The following is a 20,587-nucleotide window of genomic DNA, read 5'->3' as shown; positions in this document are numbered from 1 at the left end:
AATCAAGCCACACAAATGCAAAGAAAATCAAATGCTCCCTTGAATCCAAAGGGAAGAGAACTGACACCTGCTGAGCATCCACTGTCTGTCTGGCATCTTGCAATGATGTTTCATATTGGCTCTCTAGAAGGAAATTTCATTTTACCTGCAAATGGTACCTCACTGGATGACAGACCAGCACCAGCAACTTCTCTGAGCACAGCACTGACACATGGCCACTCACACAAACTAGAGCCCCATCTGAGTTGACTCATTAGGTAGGAACGACAGGTCCATCGGCCCATATGAATAAAAGCAGCAAAGGGAGTTGCAGGGATGGGGAATCACTCTTCAGTCTCCCAGCAACTCAGCGATCTCATATTTTTTATATACAGTCATTCCAACTAAGCTACTTGTGTTGCTGATTTAAGCTCCTTAAGGGGCCTCCTTATAGGAGTACAGACATTTGCTGAGGAACGTTTTTGGGGTAGATATGTAAAGATAACCATAGCAGTAATAACATCCACCACTCGATGAAGCTCAGTTGATTTTGACTTTTTTTGTTTGGAGACAGAGTCTTGCTCTATCACCAGGCTGGAGTGCAGTGGTGTGGTCTTGGCTCACTGCAACCTCCACCTCCTGGGTTCAAACGATTCCCCTGCCTCAGCCTCCTGAGTAGCTGGGACTACAGGCATGCAGCACCATGCCCAGCTTTTTTTTTTTTTTTTTTTGTATTTTAATAGAGACGGGGTTTCACCGTGTTGGCCAGGATGGTCTTACTCTGTGATCTGCCCACCTTGGTCTCCTAAAGTGCTGGGGTTACAGGAGTGAGACACCTCTCCTGGCCTGACTTTGATTTCTATATCAACTCCAGAAGGTAACAAAATCTTCATTTGCAAATGAGAAAACTGAGATTCAGAGTTAGATAGCTTTAAGTTGGCAGAAAAAAGCACCATTATGGCTTTGTTAATGCTGTTCATTTGTTTTGTTTTGTTTTAATATGAATGAGAAGAAGAGGCAATTGGAGAAGTTATAGGCATTCTGTTCAGACTTCCAAAGTTATGTACAAAAGGCATACATTTCATAGAGGTCATTCTTCCTTGCAGCTTCTAAGAGCCTAATTAGCTAGCTTTGTTCAGTGAGGTTTCTCTGACCAATATAAATATATATTTCTTTCCTGAAAGCTCAACAATTTGAGTGCCACCCAACAGTGATTTTCTTGAAATTTTTCCAGATCACCCATTTATTTCCTCTGTTTAGGTTTCAGATTTGCTTTGGTTAAAAGGATGGAGCGATGGTGGTAATGGAAGGAGGTGGAGCAGTGGTGTGCTGATAGATGTGTAAAAACTGGCTCTTCAAAACAAAGGTTTATAATGTTTGTCAATTTACATGCTATAAATACTCCCACCAAGGCCAATTTCAAGATAGCAATGTGAAGTTAAAGGACCTGAAGGCGTGCACAATCAGCATGCAGCAACTATTTTTGGACTTCAGTGGAGGCTCAATTTAAGCACAATTTGATTGGACAAATGTTTATTATGTGCCTACAGCTCAGTGCTCTCGTTAATAGCTTTGATATTTGTTATTAACTTAAATTTTCTGATTTTTTTTTTAATCTAAGGGGGTTAATGATTTCTAGGGAATCCTCCAGTCCTCAGAGGAGACACAGTGTCTAAAATAGGAAAGAAATAAGAATATGGGCTTTGAAATCAGACTGTGTTGTTTGAATCCTGACTCTACTACTTAACCTGGGAAAGTTATCTAATTCATTTTTGCCTGAATGGTTTTTTATGTAAACTGATTGAACAGCACTTAATCGAAGAGAATTCGTAAGCATTAACTAAGTGGTTACATGTAAGTTGCTTTTCAGCTTCCTGTAGAGAAAACCAGGACTTTCAATTAATTCTTCCCCTGGTCAGGATAGGCTGTATTGTAAAGTGGTTATGAGCACACACTCAAAAATCAGATTTCTTGGGCTTGAATCTCAGCTCTCCAATTTACAAGTTGCAGAAACTTGGAAAAATAGTTTACTTTCTCTCAATCTTACCTCATTTTTCTGAAAGGACATTCATAATTGTTTCCACCATACGGGGATGTTCTTGATGATTGCATGAGATGATCTGTGAGTGGTCCACACAGTAGTTGGAACATTGCCAGGTAGCAAAGTGATGGCTGCTGAATGTTCTTTCCATTCTGAGTTCCTGTGGTTTTGGTAATTCAGGGAAATCACTGGTTTGATATTTTTAAACATTTTCTGTGGCAAGAAGAAAGAATTTTGTTTGCACTTTTAAGATTCTGAAGAAATGGCAAATGGCTTTACCCTTTGTCATTACTACCTTTAGTGGTCTGGCTGGAAATATTTACTTTATTTTAAGGAATTCCTCAATTCCTTAATAGAAATGAAGAATAAATGCTGTCTAGTCCTATGTAGATCTCCTACCTGACTCAGGAGTCATGTGGCTTCAGAAGTTTGAAAAACCTAACTTCCTTACCTATATATGGGGATGACAATGTACAGTCCATAGAATTTTCATGAGAATTACATGTGATCTCTGGTAGTGTAGATGCCACATAGTGCCAGACACAAAGTATTAAAAAATGGCAGAAAGCACAACTAGTTTATAGTCGGCTGGGACACAGGGATTTGCAACTTCTGCTTTTGACCACTCACTACTCTCAAGTTTTCTGGACAGATAATGTGCACAGAGAATGAAGAAAAAAGCACTTTCCTGTCATCTGCAGCTTTGGCCTCAAACCCTGTTGAAGAATGCCAATGAGTTAGGTTCAGCCACATGAAGAGAGCCTTTGTCTTCCATTAAGTAACTTAAATTATGGTATATAAAAAATACCTGCTTTACTTCTACACAGAAGTCCAACCTAGATTCTTAGATTTTAATGGCTCTTATGCAAGGCAAAGCAGAGTTTTCCATTTTCAGAAAAACGGCAGTGAGAGAAGTCAGACTGTCTGTGTGACCTCTTCTGAATTTCAACCTGTACAAAATATGGCCCAGGAGGGTCCTAGAATCAGATTTTGTCAGTAAGAGTTGTGTTTGGCTTCAAATAATCAAGTACATAACTCACCCTGGTTTAACCAGCACAAGATACCACAATAAACACAGAAGTAGACAGCACAACCATATCACTAGGTATAATAAGAATTCACACTTCTCTTTCTGCTCTTCCATGCTTAGCAAATGGCTTTTTAATACTCATGGCTGGAGAAAGGCTGCTTTAACATTTACGGTTATATTTTTGGATATATTCCCAAATTGAAAGAAGGGACTCACAGCCCAAGGGTCATGAAACAGTTTTCTCCTTTAAAAGCTTTCCTGTCTGCTCTACTGCCAGTGTGCATTTCCATTTCATTAGCCAAGAGGGGGCCATGAGATTTCTCCTAGCTGCAAGGGAGTCAGCAAAGGGTGGATATTTTTAGGTAGGTATAGTAATTCCCCTGAGAAAACCTGACTTTGGTTTGTAAGGAAAGGGGAGTTTATGGATAGTGAACAGGCAATTCACAGCATGAGCCACATAGAAGCTTCTGGGTCAACAAGGAGAATGCGGGTAGAGAATTGTGGAGGATTGTCACAGTAAACATTGGTGGAATCTGAATGAATTATTATATTGTGATATATCAAAGTATCCAGATGAGTTCTGCTGAAATATTAGAGTAGACTTTCCCTGGAAAAGTATTTCAGTAATTTCCATTGAGACGAATAAAATGCAACAGAATGGTTCATAGTCCTGCAGTGGTGGATGCATACTGCCCACCTGTGAGTATGTACTGTGTAGTGAAACTATATTAGTTATTTCATTGGTTTTTTTTTGTTTCTTATCTTTTGAACACCAAAGCCTCTTTTATTGGCAGGACTTTGCAGGCTTCCCTGCTAGGGTGGAGTTTCACCTGAGTGTCACAGTGTCTTCCACTGTCAGGTGGAAAAGGCTGGGATTCCAAATGGCGCCAGGTGTCCTGCTGGCAAAGAGACTGGGAAGAGAGTGTGACAGCTCATTAGATGAGGTCTAGGCAAATGGCAGTTCTTTATAAGGATGGAGGTAGGGCAGGTTATGTTTATCACATCTGGCCATATGAGAAGATATTTCACGTCTCTAGTTATTATAAATTCTCATGCAGTTTCCCCATAGCTGACTATCTATCATTAGATTCTGGGCCGTTAGCTTTTGTAAAGGAAGGCCACTGATTGCATTATTGCTGATTCTGTCATGGTGCCCCACTGTTAGGGCAAGGAGAGGATTGCCAGTATTTGATTGGGCTTTTCCGAACTCATTGGAAAAACCCTACAGGATCAAGCAATCTGGAGCTAGCTTTGACTCTAAATTGACTCCGCCTGTTGGGAAACAATAGCACAGGAGAGGGTCTGCTCCCCTAGCCAGACCACAGGAAGCTTAGCTCATGTCCTGAATCCTCTGCCGACTTGCCCTTAAGCAGGCACCACAGTTGTCAGGTGTGGGGCTGAGGAGCTGTTTGAGTCTCAACTGAAGCTGCTTATAGAAATGTGTACGTGCTTTATGGGAAGTTGTGATCCTGACTACTACATTTATAGAGTCCCTGCCATATGCGATATTTTAACTCATTTAAAAACAAAGTTCCCCTGCACATTCATATTACAGTGTATACTTTAAACACAAGGGAACTGAGTCTCCGCAAGTTTTGGATCCTTGGGAATTTGAATCCATGTCTGCCTGTCTCCTGTGTTCCTTCCACTGTTCCCTCCTGAGGCCCATGTAGACAAGAGCAGTTTTGAGAGAGTCGTGCTCACACTTTGCAGTGGCCTTTGTGGGCAGTCACGGCATGTGTGGCTCTCTTGTAATCCCCTCTTCACAGGGGATTACAGGACACTTCACATCTCTTCACAGGGACCTCAGCCTCTGGGTGAACAGAGAGAAAGAGGGGAGTCATTCCATTTTCATGTGACAAGTGAGATGCTAGGTGCCTAAGGTACCTTCATAAAGGCATCTTCATTATCACTTTTATTATACCTGTTATTAAGAAACACTCATTTGGACACAATACTTGCCAGGTAGTATAAGCACTTTGCCTATTACAAATTATTTAATTCTCCTAATGGCACCGTGAGGGACATTACTCTCATTACTATCTCCATTTATACATGAGGACCTTGAGCACAGGGACACTGTGACGGTGATTTACTCAAGGTTACACAGTCAGAAACAGGCAGATTTTCAGAGCTTACCCTCTTAATCAAAATGCTATATTGCTTCAGAAGACTCAAAGAGAAATTTTCCCCAGCTGCATGAGCACTCCCATATCATAGCCGACCATTTACATCTTGAGTGCGCTGTTTGATATAATCATATACTGTATCTCACTGGCATCCCTGAAATGTGTCCCACCTAAAGCATCCTTCCTTCTCCCAGCTTCATCCCAGCTGTGATGCTGGAGGATAGACTGGGATCGTGGAGGTGGGAGGCTGCGTCTCATACATGTCTTAGGAAGTAGCAACAAAGACGTTGTATCTTTAATGAAATATGGGGTTGAGCATCATCCCCTGCCCATGCTTCCCATGGACGGTCCTGTTCTTGCCTCACAATAATTCTGCAAGGCTGGGACAAGTGTGTCTTCCCTCACCCATGAGGAAAGAGAAGCTTGGGGAGGGAAAGTTACTAGCTTTAAGTTTTCCAACCTGACTGTGGGGACCTAGGTGTTCAGACTCCAGAGTATCTGTGTTTGACTTTTGGTGATAATGATTTGTATTTTAGGTTATGTCAGATGTCCCTGGGTCAGAGTGGTTTTTTTCATGCTATACTGATATGAAAAATGATTTTGACAAAATGTCACATATTTCTGTATTCCCATTATGAAATATTACTCCTAGTTTTATAAAAATTGCATGTCGATTATCACTCACAGAATTGTGTATTAGGATTGGATTGTAGAACCCTGTTGTTTGAGGGAATCTTTGTTTTTAAAATTTTTACTTTTTCATTCTTTCACCTGGCATTTATTGAATGCCAGCCATATCAGCCCTCTGTTAGTTTCTGGAGATACAGAGGTGAATAGGTCACGGCTTCTCTCCTTCAGCGGCTGGTGGTGATGGATATTTCTATAATCAGCTGACAACAGATGTTCATTACGTGCTTTTCTCTCTGGCACAGCCGTGAGACCTCTAAGGAATACAGAAGAAGTAAATAGCAGCATTCTTATTCTCAAGGTGCTTTTGAGAAAACAGAAGGAAATACATGAAACAGGAGATGATATTAGAAAATTAGTGATCGGAGCGAGAATCTGATTGGGCTCCTATGATAAGAGCAATGAGGAAATTGAGGTGAGCTTATAACATTAAAGCACCTGGCTTTGCCTTCCCTAAAATAAGCTTGGTGCTAGCCAAATGGCCCTGCATTTTAATCCCTAAACTATCTATTGACCAGCTGTGTGACTGTGGGCAAATCACCTAACCTCTCTGAATCACAATTTGTGTGTGGTTAACATGAGAATATTGAATCCCATCTATTGGTTTTGTCATGAGGAGAAAATTTGAAAGCCTGCCTGCATCAGTTTACAATTACTGCTGTCACATATTGCCATAACCTCAGTGGCTTAAAGCAACATAATGTTATTATCTTAGAATTCTGCAGGTTAGAAGTCTGAAATGTGAGCTAAAGTCTGTATTCCTGCATGGAAGATCTAGAGGAGTTTCCATGCAGTACAAGAGTCTGTTTCTTTATCTTTTCCAGTTTATAGAGGCTGCCTGCATCCCTTGGCTGGTGAGGTCAAGTCTTTCTTACATTCCACTACTCTGTCTCTGTCTGTCTTTCTGTCTGTCTGTCTCTCTGTGTGTCTCTGTCTCTCTCACCTCCTTCTTTCTCTTATAAGGAAAAGACTGTTAGGATTGCATTGAGTATACACATGCAGTTTAGAATAATCTCCAAATTTCAAGGCCAGCTGACTAACAGCCTTCATTTCATCTGCAACCTTAATTCTCTTTTGCCCAGCATATTTACAGGTTCTGAAGATTAGGAGTTATATGTTAGGGGTTGAGAGATATTATTATGTTACTACATTATGTAAAGGGCATAGTTTAGTGCCAGTCATACAGATGCAAATCAATAATGGGTGACTATTGTTGCTGTTTCCCAGGAGTGCTGTGCAAATCTAGGCTACTGAAACGCGTCAGCATACTGTCTGAAGTTTTCTGCCTCTTAGCTTCTTTCTCCATTCTGATGAAACTCATGGCCCATCTTCTTTTACCATTGGATCTTTCTCCAACAATTTAAGCAAACCATTCCCTTCTTTATGATAACTTCTTTCAATGACCCCGGGTAGAAGGAGATAGCTCTAAAATGGTTAAAAGATACTTGGAGATTTACTTACATTACTTACTGAGTCTGTGAACTTGCACAAATCCCTTTACCTCTAAATGTTAATTTCTCATCTTTAATATAGAAATCATGGCAAGTCCATTAAAGACATCCTATAGGGATCAAACAGTATCTTGCATCTCAAATATGAATATGTGGTTTATGGATTTATGACCTGGTAGAAATTTCCCATGACATTAAAGGGAATTACTAAAGCAGTTTAAGCATTCTGTTTAATCAGGACAGAGCCTGAATGGGTCAACCTAACTGAATTGTAAACTTTCAACCTATTCCTATAAAGCATCTGAAGTTCAAGATAACTAAGTTCTCGAAGTGAGATTCAGTAGCATCAAGTGCTTTTAAGAAACAGTAAGTCGAGAGCACTTTGAAATAAGCAATCAAAAGGACTTAAACTATGCAACAAAATGTGCCTCCTGTGAGATGGAGCAGGGAAAGGGAAACACCCATCTCTGGAGTTGGAATCCTGGTGACCCTTTCCTGGCTCTGTGGCTTTGGATAACTGGTTAGATCTCTCCAATGGCTCAATTCCTTCCGTGGTTTACCCTTGAGATAGTGCTTGCTTTCACATAGGATTTATAGGGGATCAGCCAAGATTGCTTCCCTGGAAGTTGCTAGCACAGGTCCTGCCACAGAAATGCTTGATAAATCTTCAGTGTAGCTGTAACGGCTCCAAGCACAGTCGGATGGGAGAGGGATGCATAGCCCCCGGCAATGACTGACGCATTGTGTTAATGTGTTCAGAGAAGGCACCATTACAATGTGACGGTTGGTGGCGGTGCTGATGGGATTCTTGTCCCTTTCCTTCTTTATGAAATTACTGAAGTACACAGGTCTTTTATTAAAGAAACATTAAAAATAACATCTTGTATCTGTGTCACTCAGGGTTTGCCAGTTATGGGCCCGTGAAGACTGAGCCTGCAAATGTGTTTGATCTTGTTGACACAGTGCTTTATTGCTAACGTTGTGGCCATGGTTGCTGCTGCTAATTGTTTTTGCTGTTGCTGATGTCGCTGCTGTCATTGCCATTGATTTGTGAACCAATATTTAGCATTTTAAAGATGTTTTATTACAAAATTAAATTTGTCTTCTCCTGAAAAACTGAAAGATCTAGCCACATGCAGTTAGCGTTTCTGCAGGCTCATAATAAGCCGCTGCTAAGTAGCAGCTGCTCCTGTGCCCAAGGCCGCCACTGCTGCCCTCGCACAGAGGCAAGTGTCACGGTCATTTGTAAATGAGCTTCCACTGGGATTTTCTGATGGTAGTTTATTGTTTCTGGACCCCTATATCCACCAAAATCAGAAAATAAAAAGATAGATTAGGTGGAACCCAAGGTTTTCTTACAATTTTGTTTGTGTAATTGGCCTGGCCATTGTAAGCATTTGTGTTTTCTCCAGTTTGTATGGAGCCTTATCCCTTCCAATAGATACAGTCACTGTGATTTTCCTGTTGAACAGGATAGGTGCCTTTTATATTTTTCAGTACAATTTTTTATTTTGAGTTAGTTGTAGAATCACATGCAGTTTTAGGAAGTAGGTACAGAGATATCTCACATAATGTTTGTCTAGTTTCTTAATGGTAGTATCTTGCAATGCTGTGGTACATTTCACAGTCAGTATATTGATATGCACAATGAGGATACAAATTATTTTCATCACCACATGGATCTCACATTTTATGTTGATCTTTGATAGCCACACCCACTTACCTCCCACTCCCATCCTCTCCCCAACCCCTGGGAGCCAATAATCTGTACTCTTATTTTCATAATTTTGCAACTTTAAAGGTTACACATAAATGGAAATATACACCTTTTCAAATTAGCTTCTTTTGCTGAGAATAGCTGCCTGGAGATCCATCTAGGTTATTCTATGTATGAATTGTTCATTCTTATTTATTACGGAGTAGTTTCCACAGTTTATTCATTCACTGAAGGACATTTGGGTTGTTTCAGTTTTTAGTATTGTGGATAAAGCTGCTCTAAACGTTTTGGACAAGTTCTTGCATAAGTAAGTTTTCATTTCTCTAAGAGAAATGCCTAAGAGGGCAATTGTTGGATTGAGTTGTAGTTTAATTTTTAAAGACACTAGCAAACGTTTTCCAGAATGGCTGTTTCATTTTACATTTCCACCAGTAATGTGTTGAGTGATCGACTTTGTCTGCATAACTGCTAGTATCTGGTGTTCTCAATGTTTTTTATTTTAGTCATTCTGACGACTTCATTGTAGTATCTCATTGTGGTTTTAATTAGAATTTTGTCTGATGATGTCAAATATCTTTTTTAAACATTTATTTTATTGTATATATTTAAAGTATGCAACATGATGTTTTGATAAATATCAAAACACAATAAGATACTACAATGATAAATATCAAAACATCATGTTGTACACTTTAAATATATACAATACAACCATTACAGGTGAGCAAAGTAGCAGATCTACTGTCTTCCAAAGTTGCCTTTTTTTTTTTTTGAGTCAGAGTCTTGCTCTGTCGCCAGGCGCCAGGCGCCAGGCTGGAATGCAGTGGCGCGATCTTGGCTCACTGCAACCTCCGCCTCCCGGGTTCAGGCAGTTCTCCTGCCTCAGCCTCCCGGGTAGCTGGGACTACAGGCACATGCCACCATGCCCAGATCATTTTTTTTGTATTTTCAGTAGAGACGGGGTTTCACCATGTTGGCCAGGATGGTCTCGATCTCTTGACCTTGCGATCCGCCTTCCTCAGCCTCCCAAAGTGCTGGGATTACAGGCTTGAGCCACCATGCCCGGCCACCTTCTTTTTTTCTGATGTTCAATTTTTCTGTGGTAAGTAAGTCTAAAATCTATTCTCTTAGCAGATTTTCAGTATGTAATACAATATTATTACCTGTAATCCTCCTGCTGTACATTGATCTCTAAACATATTACTACTATATACCTGCAAGTCTGTGCTCTTCAACCTACGTTTCCCCATTTCTTCTTTCTTCCCCCTCTCCATTCTTGGTAACTTCCATTCTATTCTCTCTTTCTATGTGTTTCACTTCTTTTAAAATGTTCTGTATGTAAGTGAGATCATGTATTTTCTTTTTCTGTATTTGACTTATTTCACTTAAGCATAATGTTCTCCAGTTTCATCCATTTATCCATGTTGTTGAAAATGGCAGTATCTTCTTTTTTTAAGGCTGAATAGCATTCCATTGTGTGTGTGTGTGTGTGTGTGTGTGTGTGTTTGTACATTGATATGTATTCCACAGTTTATCCATTGATAGGTTGTTTCTGTTTCTTGGCTATTGTGACTAATGCCACAGTGAACGTGGAGATGCAGATCTCTCCACGAGGTGTTGACTTTGATTTCCAGTTGGTATACACAAGCAGAGGGGTTTCTGGGTCATATGGTAGTTTTATTTTTAATTTTTTGAGGAGCCTTTATGTTATTTTTCATAATGGCTGTGCCAATTTACATTCCCACCAAAAAAGAATACAAGGGTTTTCTATTCTCTGCATTTTCATCGACACTTGTTATTTCTCGTCTTTTTCATAACTGTCCTAAAAGGTATGATGTGATATGTTGTCGTGGTTTTGATTTGTGTTTCCCTGACGATTAGTGACACATCGAGTACTTTTCCACAAACATGTTGGTCATTTGAATGTTTTCTTCGGAAAAATGTATATTCAGATACTTTGTCCTTTTAAATTGGATCATTATTATTGCTATCGAGTTGCATTAGTTTCTTATACATTTTGAACACTAATCCCTCATCAGACATATTGTTTGCAAATATTTTCTTTCATTTGTAAGTGACCATTTTATCTTGTTTATTTTTCTTGTTTATCAAGATTATATTATAGCTGTTTAATATCTTTTGTGGTTCCGTACATATTTTAGAACTATTTTCTCTAATTGCATAAAAAAATGCCCTTGGCGAGACCATCCTGGTCAACATGGTGAAACCCCGTCTCTACTAAAAATACAAAAAATTAGCTGGGCATGGTGGCGCGTGCCTGTAATTCCAGCTACTCAGGAGGCTGAGGCAGAAGAATTGTCTAAACCCAGGAGGCGGAGGTTGCGATGAGCCGAGATCGCGCCATTGCACTCCAGCCTGGGTAACAAGAGCGAAACTCCATCTCAAAAAAAAAAAAAAAAAAAATGCCCTTGGAATCCTTTTTTTTTTTTTTTTTGAGGCAAGGTCTAAGTCTGACACCCAGGCTGGAGTGCAGTGATGTGATTTCAGCTCACTGCATCTTCAACCTGCTGCACTCAAATGATTTTCCCACCTCAGCCCTCCAAATAGCTGAGACTACAGACTACAGGCATGTGCCACCACACCCAGCTAATTTTTTTTTTTTTTTTTTTTTTTATAGGGATGGAGTTTCGCTATATTGGCTAGGCTGGTCTCAAATTCCTAGACTCAAGCAATCCTCCAGCCTCAGCCTCCCAAAGTGCTGGGATTACAGGCATGAGCCACTGCACCTGACCTGGCATTTTAACAGGGACTGCACTGATACTCTCTATTGCTTTGCATGTCTGAACATTTGAACATCTTTTCATGGGCTTATGTGTCCTCTGTGTGTCCCCTTTGGTGAATTTTTTCTTGTGTTTGCCCACTTTTTAATTAGTGTGTTTGTTTTTACTATTGAGTTCTAAGAGTTCTTTATATATCCTAGGTAATAGTCCTTTGTCAGATGGTCAGTTCTCAATATTTACATTAGCATATTCTATAAAGCCACTGTGAATACTGAATCAGCAAATGGTGAACCACCATTCCTAGGGGAAATACAGGGTTAGGTTCCTGTGAGCCTCTGGTCACATTTCTGCCAAACTGGGCAATACATAATCTTGTCTTATGTGTTTCTGTTTAAAGATACCCCACACTTAATATGTACTATTGATTCATTACATTGATCTCAGTCAGCAGCACTATAACTCATAGCTGAGTGAAGCTCATCTAACACACTTCCTTTCTCCATGAGGCACATCACAGCACTCCAGCCCTTAGGAACACTAGACAGCCCTTCACAACTATGCCTGAGGTCCATCTCAAACAGTGGAGTCACCAAGAAAAAGCACAGAGTACAAATATATGTGGGACTAAATAAATTACAAAACGGATACTTGTTTGTAGTATTGCTTAACCTCAGTTGGCCACCTGAGTGTCAGAAGATTCAAACTTTTTACACTGTGTTCATGTCTGTGTATGACCACAAAGGTTCTGTGAGTGTTGTATTTGGAGCTAAAAACAAATTTTATCAAGTGAGCAAATTCCCAAATACAGAACACACAGATACTGAGGATCCGCTGCATATGATTTGCAACTGTTTTCTCCCACGTTGTAGCTTGTATTTTAATCCTCTTAACAGGGTCTTTCACAGCACAAAAGTGTTTAGATTTAATGAACTAAAATTTATCTACAGGGTGCAGTGGCTCATGCCTGTAATCCCAGCACTTTGGGGGGCCAAGATGGGAGGATCACTTGAGACCAGGAGTTTGATGCCATTCTGGGCAACATGGCAAGACCTCATACCTTAAAAAAAAAAAAAGCAAACAAAATTTGTCGTTTTTATTTTATGGATCATGTTTTCTGTACCAAGTCTAAAAACTTTTTGCTTAACTCTCCATTTAGAATATATTTTAGGCCAGGTGCAGTGGCCCACACCTGTAATCCCAGCACTTTAGGAAGCTGAGGCAGGTGAATCACCTGAGGTCAGGAGTTCGAGACCAGCCTGGTAAACATGGTGAAACCCTGTCTCTACTAAAAATAAAAAAAATTAGCCAAGCATAGTTGTGGGAACCTGTGATCCCAGCTACTCGGGAGGCTGAGGCAGAAGAATCACTTGAACCCGGGAAGCGGAGGTTGCAATGAGCTGACATCGAGACACTTCACTCCAGCCTGGGTGACAAAATGAGACTCTGTCTCAAAAATAATTAAAAAAAATAATAATTTAAAGACTTTTCTCTGTTTCCTTTGTTTTATAGTTTCATATTTTTCATTTAAGTTCACAATCTACTTTGAGTTACTAATAATTTCTTTGTAAGATATGAAATTAAAGTTGAGGTGTGTTTGTTTGGTAGTGGCTGTTACTTTGTCTGTGGATAGACAATTGCTTCAGGACAACTTATTTTAAAAGACGATCTCTCCTCCACTGAGCTGCGTTTGCACCTTTGTCAAAAATCATGTGGGCATATGTATGCCCTCATTACTGCGGGGCGGTGGGTGGAGGTCCGGGCTCCCCACATGGTCTCCACTTCAACGGAGCAGGTGGGGTTCTCTTTACCATCTGTTTCAGATGGAAGCCTGGCTCCCTGCTGAAGTCCTTCTCTTGACAGGTTGGGTGGGGATGCAGTGTTTTCATGCAGTCTGGGGATGGCGGGTGTCTAGACTTCCCACTTTGCCTTTGCTGGTGTGGGTGGAGGTGGGCCCACAGTGTTTTCTGTTTCTTGGCTGGAGTAGACAGCTGTTGCCTAAAAGTTTTCTGTCTTGCTGTTCTCTTCCTGATCCTTTGGCTGGAGGGAGAGGGCTTTTTTGGTATAATTTTCTTGTCTGTGGCTATTTTCTGGCTTCTTGGCTTCTCCAGTATCCAGTCTGGGATATATGAGGCAAAAGAAAATGCAGAAGCCTCACCAGCGTGTCTCTCCTTGGGTCCTGAGGTCCCTAACCTATTTGCTTTCTCATCTACCTTTAAGAATCTTCATTTGCTTGTTTTTCTATATACTGTTTTTGTATACAGAGTTTTTGTTGTGCTTACTGCAAAAAAATAGGGGAAAGTATGTCTGTCTACTTCATATTTCTGGAAACAGAAGTCATGGCAGTTACTTGTAAAAAGTACTCATTTTGCAGATACAGAAACAAGTTCAGAGAAATTATATGATGTACTTCAAGTCACATAGCTGGAAATGTGTCACTCACACTACAGCTATGAATCCAGCACCAGTGCTCTTTTCTCTTTATCTCTGTACATCATTTATACACAGAAACAAGCATGCAACTACCAACAGAACATTCTGTGACTGTATGTGCAGTGAAAGTACTCTAATAGCAGGGTACTCACCCAGCTATGAGCTCAGTGAGCCATGAGAGACTGATGTGTTCATGGTCCATTTTTCTTATATTTCACTTTGGTTTATTCACATTCCATTTCACAATGGGTTTCAAATCAGTGAAAGAAGAGAACAATGATGATGCCAGTAATGTCCTCCAGTGCTTATGGGCAAAAAGTCATTAATTGCAAAGCACAGAACTTCAAAGGATACTTTTGTACTTGAGGCAAAAGAGGGCACATTAGAGAGTTAACTGACAGCATGAGGACCTGCACATTGTCCTGAAATGATGGGATTAGAAAATGGGAGTGCTGTGTTAAAATTAAGGAGGCAAAATGTACAGGGAAAAGTGTATTTGGCGACGCCTCAAAGAGGGCTAACTCAGAGGCTATGTTAATAAAGGAAGTAGTTTTTGTGTTGCAACCTGATAGAAACTGAATTTACAGATGGATTCTCCACCATGCTTAACCTGCTTTCCTGTAACAATAACCTTTCTTGAGTACATAAAACCCGTACCCCTTAATGAAACTGTGTCACATGACCCATCTCTTTCTTTCCTCTATTCCCGTCATCTCCAACCTTGTTCAGTCTCGTATGATCTCAAGTGAACTCAACTTCCTGTCTTCAACACTGCCCTGTCCCCTCCCTCTCCACCTTTGCTGATAAAATGCATTTCTCACAGATGCCAGATGATAGTGCATGCTGCCAAGAAACTTCCCTGATTTCCTGTGGCTTTCAGGAATAAGTCTAGGTACTTTTAGAAGTCAACATTAAGAAGCCTGATCTTCAGCATCCTGTCCTCTGCTCTTTTCTTAGGTATTACCAGATCCGGGTGACCTTGAAGGTGTCCTCGAGGATCCCCCACAGACTGAGTGCCTCCATCGTCGGGCAGACAGGTGAGCAGAAGAATGGCAATGGGGCACTTGCCCCCAGTGGTGAATCTTCATTTGTCACTGCTTGCCAGGGCACAGCAGAGTGCAAGGCATGCAGAGGCACTCAGTCAATCTTTGGTGAATGTTGAATGAGTGAGTTTTGGAAACGGAGACCAAGAGTTGGAGGTGGCCATATGTGCACATCGTGGAAAGGCGGACCCGGCTTGAGAAAAAGGAACAGGCAGTATTTGAGACAAACTGGCTGTGGGGGGCTTGGTTAAAGTCAAGTCAGGGAGGATGCCCGTGGAAAATGACGTCCAGCAAGTGGGTAGAACAGGAAGCCTGTTAAAGCGAACCTGAGAATCAACTAGGTACAGAGGACTGAGGGAGTAGGCGCTGTGGTGCATGTTCCATGCACAGTGAGGGGTCCGAAAGCAGTGCTCCCAGCTTGAGGAGAAGGATTGCCAGGGACAACCCGGATCCTCATCTTGAGAAGGCTGGAGTACAATGTGGTAACCGGGGCTCTGAACAGGTAGTCTATCACAGAGTGTTACGTCAGAAATAGAGAACTTATCATGCCAGAAATGAAGACAGACATAATATTAACTAGTAGACCTGTTAGGAGTTTGCATTAATAAATTTGGGAGAACTGTGCAGGCTAGGTAGACCTTAAGAAGAAGAAGAGGCAGGGCATGGTGGCTCACACCTGTAATCGCAGCACTTCGTGAGGCTGAGGCGGGCGGATCACCTGAGGTCAGAAGTTTGAGACCAGACTGGTCAACATGGGGAAACCCCGTCTCTACTAAAAATACAAAAAAATTAACTGGGTGTGGTGGCAGGTGCCTGTAATCTCAGCTACCCAGGAGGCTGAGGCAGGAGAATCACTTGAACCTGGGAGGCAGAGGTTGCAGTGAGTGGAGATAGCACCGCGGCACTCCAGCCTGGGTGACAGAACAGGATTCTTAAAAAAAAAAAAAAAAAAAAAAAAAGAGGAGAGAAAGACTTAAAGTTTAGAGTAGAGGGTAGGGAGCATTAAAGTAAACAGGTAACAAGACAGAGCTGTGCAAAATCTGTTTAACGTTAATTATAAATTACTAGTAGCCAAGAATGTTACAGAAATCCAATCCAGTAAAACTAAGGGTTGTGGTCATATCTACCCTTCATAAAGTTCGTTTGGAATTTGCAATGTGTTATGGTGAGTGAAATCATACGCCATTGAATACCCACAAGTTAGAGATGTAGATGTGGTGTTCTGCTTAAATTTACCTCGGAAGACGTCTGGAGGGGGACCTGGTTCCTCAGGCCACATGATAGAACATTAGAAGAGACCCGTGGTTTCAGAGCAATAGGATAACTCAAGCCTGTGATCTGCAAAAGGAAAGACGCTGATGGCCACCGGCTTCTCCCTTGCCTTTGGGCAGAGTAAAGCATTAAGTAATAGTCAAGCTGCCGTATTTCCAAGGTGTTCCTTCTCTTTCCCTCCACTCCTCTCTCCTGGGAAGAAATCAGGTATCTGAAAAGTGGGAAAAGTGAGCCACCCATTCTCCTAGATCCAGAGTGATTTAAGAATCCCACAATTCCCTCCTTTCCTATCATTCTGTGCTCCACCCCTTTCCCACCCCACCTTCCAGCAGAAGAAGGTCCATGATGTCCACAGAGAGAGCAGGGGATTTGGCCCCTGATCCCGCGTGAGCCAGTGTCCATATGCGTACATTGGATAATAACATATCTGTGAACCCAGGTATGTTACTAGCAGCTTGAGCTTTAGTTTCCTGAAATATGAGGAAAAAAATGCATTCTTCATAGATATTTGTCTTAGAAAGTACATTTATAAAAAGGACACTTTATATTTTGTAGAGATTATAAATATATATCTGTCAGAACAGGAACTAGTACAAGGTAAGTATCCAGCTAGTCCTACCTGCTGCTTGTGAGTGGTCATATCATCAGGAGTATGAGGGACCTGATCGCAGGGTCAAGGTGAAGGTCTTGGTGAGAGACCTGGACGTCAAGTGGAATAACACCCAGCCGACCTGATGAAAGCCATCCCCAAACTCCCGTCAAGGACTCCGCTTCTTCCTTGTGACTGTGGACAACAGGAGCTTGGGTCCTGTCACCGGCTGAGTCATCTTTTGGAGCTGGCAGGCCCCAGCTGTGAGGACCGGAGTCCTGCAGGATGCTCAGTGGTTGGCAGAGCCCAGAGAGTAGCTGGGGAAGAGAAGGGCTTGAGATAGTACTACACAGAGACAAAGAAAATGAAAATGAGATATAATTTTTTTGGGAAAAACCTATTTTCTTTTCTAGTATAGTTTAACAGAAGAGTAATTATGATGAAGTTGGTATGCCTTGAGCTTTACAGTAGCATACTGTTTAGAACAGAATACTAATGCAGAGGCCAGCAATAATTTACAATGAGATTGTGCCCCAGGTGAGAGATGTATAGAATTTGTATTCCTTCTTCATGGTGAATTTTTCAATTATACTATTTTTGGTTAGAGACCGCTGCATTATGAAGCACTCCAAAACTTGTGACTTTTAACAATGGCTTATTCTTTTCTAATGTTTTGAGTTAGCCAGCCTAGGCTGGGGAAATTTATGCACTACCTTAAGCTGAGATCTCAGCTGAGGATGGAGCAGGTAAGATGTCTTCACTCATCTCTCTGACCCCTTGGTTGGAGTGGCTGCACCAGATAAGAGACAGCTGGGCTTCTGTCTCCAGTTGAGTGCTCAGACTCCTTACATGATAGCTGAGTTCACCAAGAGGGAAAATGAAGATGATTCCAGGCCACCTAAGGCCTAGATGGAGACTGGCATAGGGTGGCTTACTCTACAGTTCATTGGTCAGGGCAGGTGACAAGGCCAGCCCCAGGGGGATGGAAATAGACTTTCCCCATTCATTGAAAGCACCGTCTGCATGTACAGTGATGGGGAGAAGCTTTGGCAGTCCTATTTATGGCCAACTATCTAAACATATTTTCCATTTCCGCTATGCATTTCTGAGGGAAAAAAGAAAACTATATCTTTAGGCAACAAGGTATCAGACACTGGAAGAGAACCAGGAGTGAAAACATCTGGACTCTAATGATGTCGTTGATACTCAGTACTTGAATGGTCTTGTTGAAACATATGATTTCATTTGGCTTTTTTGTTCCACGTATCTCTAAATGTAAATAGAAAAAGCTTGCCAGGTCCAAGGAGGCAGAATTTAGCAGGTGTGAGGGCCACAAGCTTGGGCTTTTCAGGTACAGTTTCTACTTCTCCCACTTCTAAGCTGCTTGACTTTAGAAAAGTTATTTAACCAATTCGTTTTTCAGGTTCCTCAGCTATAAAATGGGGATGGAAGTTGGTGTTTATAGGTTTGCGGTAAAGATTGAATGGATTGTGCAAATTCATGCATGTAAAATGATTTACAAACATTACATGGTTTACATAGAAATCATGTATGTAAAATGATTAGACTGTTGCCTGGCACATGGTGAGCTCACAATAACAATTATTTAGAATAAGCGTTGCTGTTATGCATAAGAGTAGCCTATTAGCAGCCTCTGACCTGTGCTATTCATCCTGGAGAACAAGAGGCTGCCTTCCAGCTCTAGAGATACTCAGAGTCATCTCGGGGAGACAGAAGTGGTCAGATAATACTGTAGAGGTGGAGAGTGTGGTGACCATGGGACCATGTAGGACTGCCTGTGCCAGGAGCCGCTGGCTTGGATGAGAAAGAGCCTCTCAGATTGGGCTTGAAGGACAAGCAGAAATTGGTTCCACAGACAAAAGTAGGGAAGGTTGACCCAGGCAGAGGTAATAGAATGACCCGTATGGAGCAAAGTGATTCACAGAATGAGGAGAAGTCTTGTGTGGCTGCTGATAAGAACAACGCCAACGTGAGAAGAGAGACAAGCCGTGGTCAGGTTTGGAGGCCATTTGCAACACACGGAGGAGATTGATTTTGTTTCAGAGACACAGCCAGATGAAATGAAAGCAATCTGTCAGACCTGGTGCTGTTCAAACATGTGATGCTGTGGCATAAATTGAGGGACAGGATTCTGCATTTTTATTCTCTTTTTAAATACGTAAGTTCTCTAATAGCCTTATTATATGGAAGCATGTTTCAATTATATAGATGATTTAGGTCCATATTCTCTTGATATGAAATAAGTATTTCATTGACTTGTACAAGCAGGATGTGTATGATTAGATCCTGTGGGTAAAATATAATAATAATTCCTCATGTGCATAGCCTGCATACCATCGCATTTTCCTTTCAATTCTTTTTTAAGAGGTGACTTGGGGAAGACTTCCCTGGAAAACTGATGGTTTGCTGTTTTCTGAGTTGGCTGTATATCTTGTTACATAGAACATGACAGGCTTTGAGCTCACACCAGTTAGGAATAATCGTTTTCTTGGAAATGCTAGAAAGATCCTAGCATTTGAGAAGGGACAGGCCCACAAATGGTGACAGCAACTGTAATACAGTCAGATGTGCTTATAGACCTGAGGCCCCTTCTGTGTAGATGTGGGAACATTGGGGGTTTGGCCTTAGCGTCGGGTATGAATATGAAGGATGCAGGTCTTTATCATTACCAGAAATAGAAAAGTGCAAATTACAGGTGACTGTCTAATGATTCACTGACCAAGATACTCCTTGACTGTTCAAGAACAAGAAAGAAAGAAGTCATTGCAACAACTTCCTGTTCTCCTTTAACTTCAATGAAAATTAAGAAAAGTCAGTGGAAATTGGGAAGATTCAGTGAAATTTCTTAGATAAAAGAATCTACTATTAGGGAGGCAGACACTGCAGCAGAAAAGACTTGGACTCAGACAGTCACATTACATCCCACTCATTCACATCAGACCTATGTGTGCCTTTCAACCACTGAGGCTTCAATTTTTTTTACCACAATGGGGGTAGTCATACTTTTAGCCTAGGGTTTCTGAGAGGATTTGAGAGCATGATGGCGAAGCTCCTAGCACAGTGCTTGATACATAATGGTAAAAATAAAATGCAACTGTTATTATTAATATTATTAGTTAATAAAAAGTCTTACCATGCATTCAAGAGAAGCTTGCAGATGGAGCCAACAGAAGTGTTTCTGAGGCAAATGTGATCCAGTGGGAATGTTTAAACAGGGTGATTTAAACATGTGAGTGAGACAGGGCCCTCATAGCATGGGTGAAGGGGTGCTGTATTAGATGATCTTCATGCTGCTAAGGAAGACAGACCCAAGTCTGGGCAATTTACATAAGAACGAGGTTTAATTGGACTTACAGTCTTGTGTGGCTGGGGAAGCCTCTCAATCACTGGGGAAGGCAAGGAGGAGCAAGTCACATCTTACATGGATGGCAGCAGGCAAAGAGAGGCAGAGTTTGTG

At 41.3% G+C, this 20,587-nt stretch overlaps 1 protein-coding gene across 2 annotated transcripts in view; it reads left to right on the top strand.

Moving 5' to 3' along the window:
• The window catches only part of FAM135B (family with sequence similarity 135 member B), a 347,663-nt gene that overhangs the window by 154,375 nt on the left and 172,701 nt on the right, over positions 1 to 20,587 (top strand). For both annotated transcript variants that reach the window (XM_064384625.1, XM_012461173.3), the window contains exon 3: positions 15,163 to 15,242. In XM_064384625.1, the coding sequence (XP_064240695.1) occupies positions 15,163 to 15,242 (80 nt within the window). The remainder of the gene's footprint in view (positions 1 to 15,162; positions 15,243 to 20,587) is intronic.

The sequence above is a fragment of the Aotus nancymaae genome, unplaced genomic scaffold (genome assembly GCF_030222135.1).
Source record: "Aotus nancymaae isolate 86718 unplaced genomic scaffold, 86718_ANA_hifiasm-v0.15.2.pri h1tg000036l, whole genome shotgun sequence".
NCBI lineage: Eukaryota > Metazoa > Chordata > Mammalia > Primates > Aotidae > Aotus > Aotus nancymaae.
This window is presented reverse-complemented; position numbering and strand designations above follow the sequence as displayed.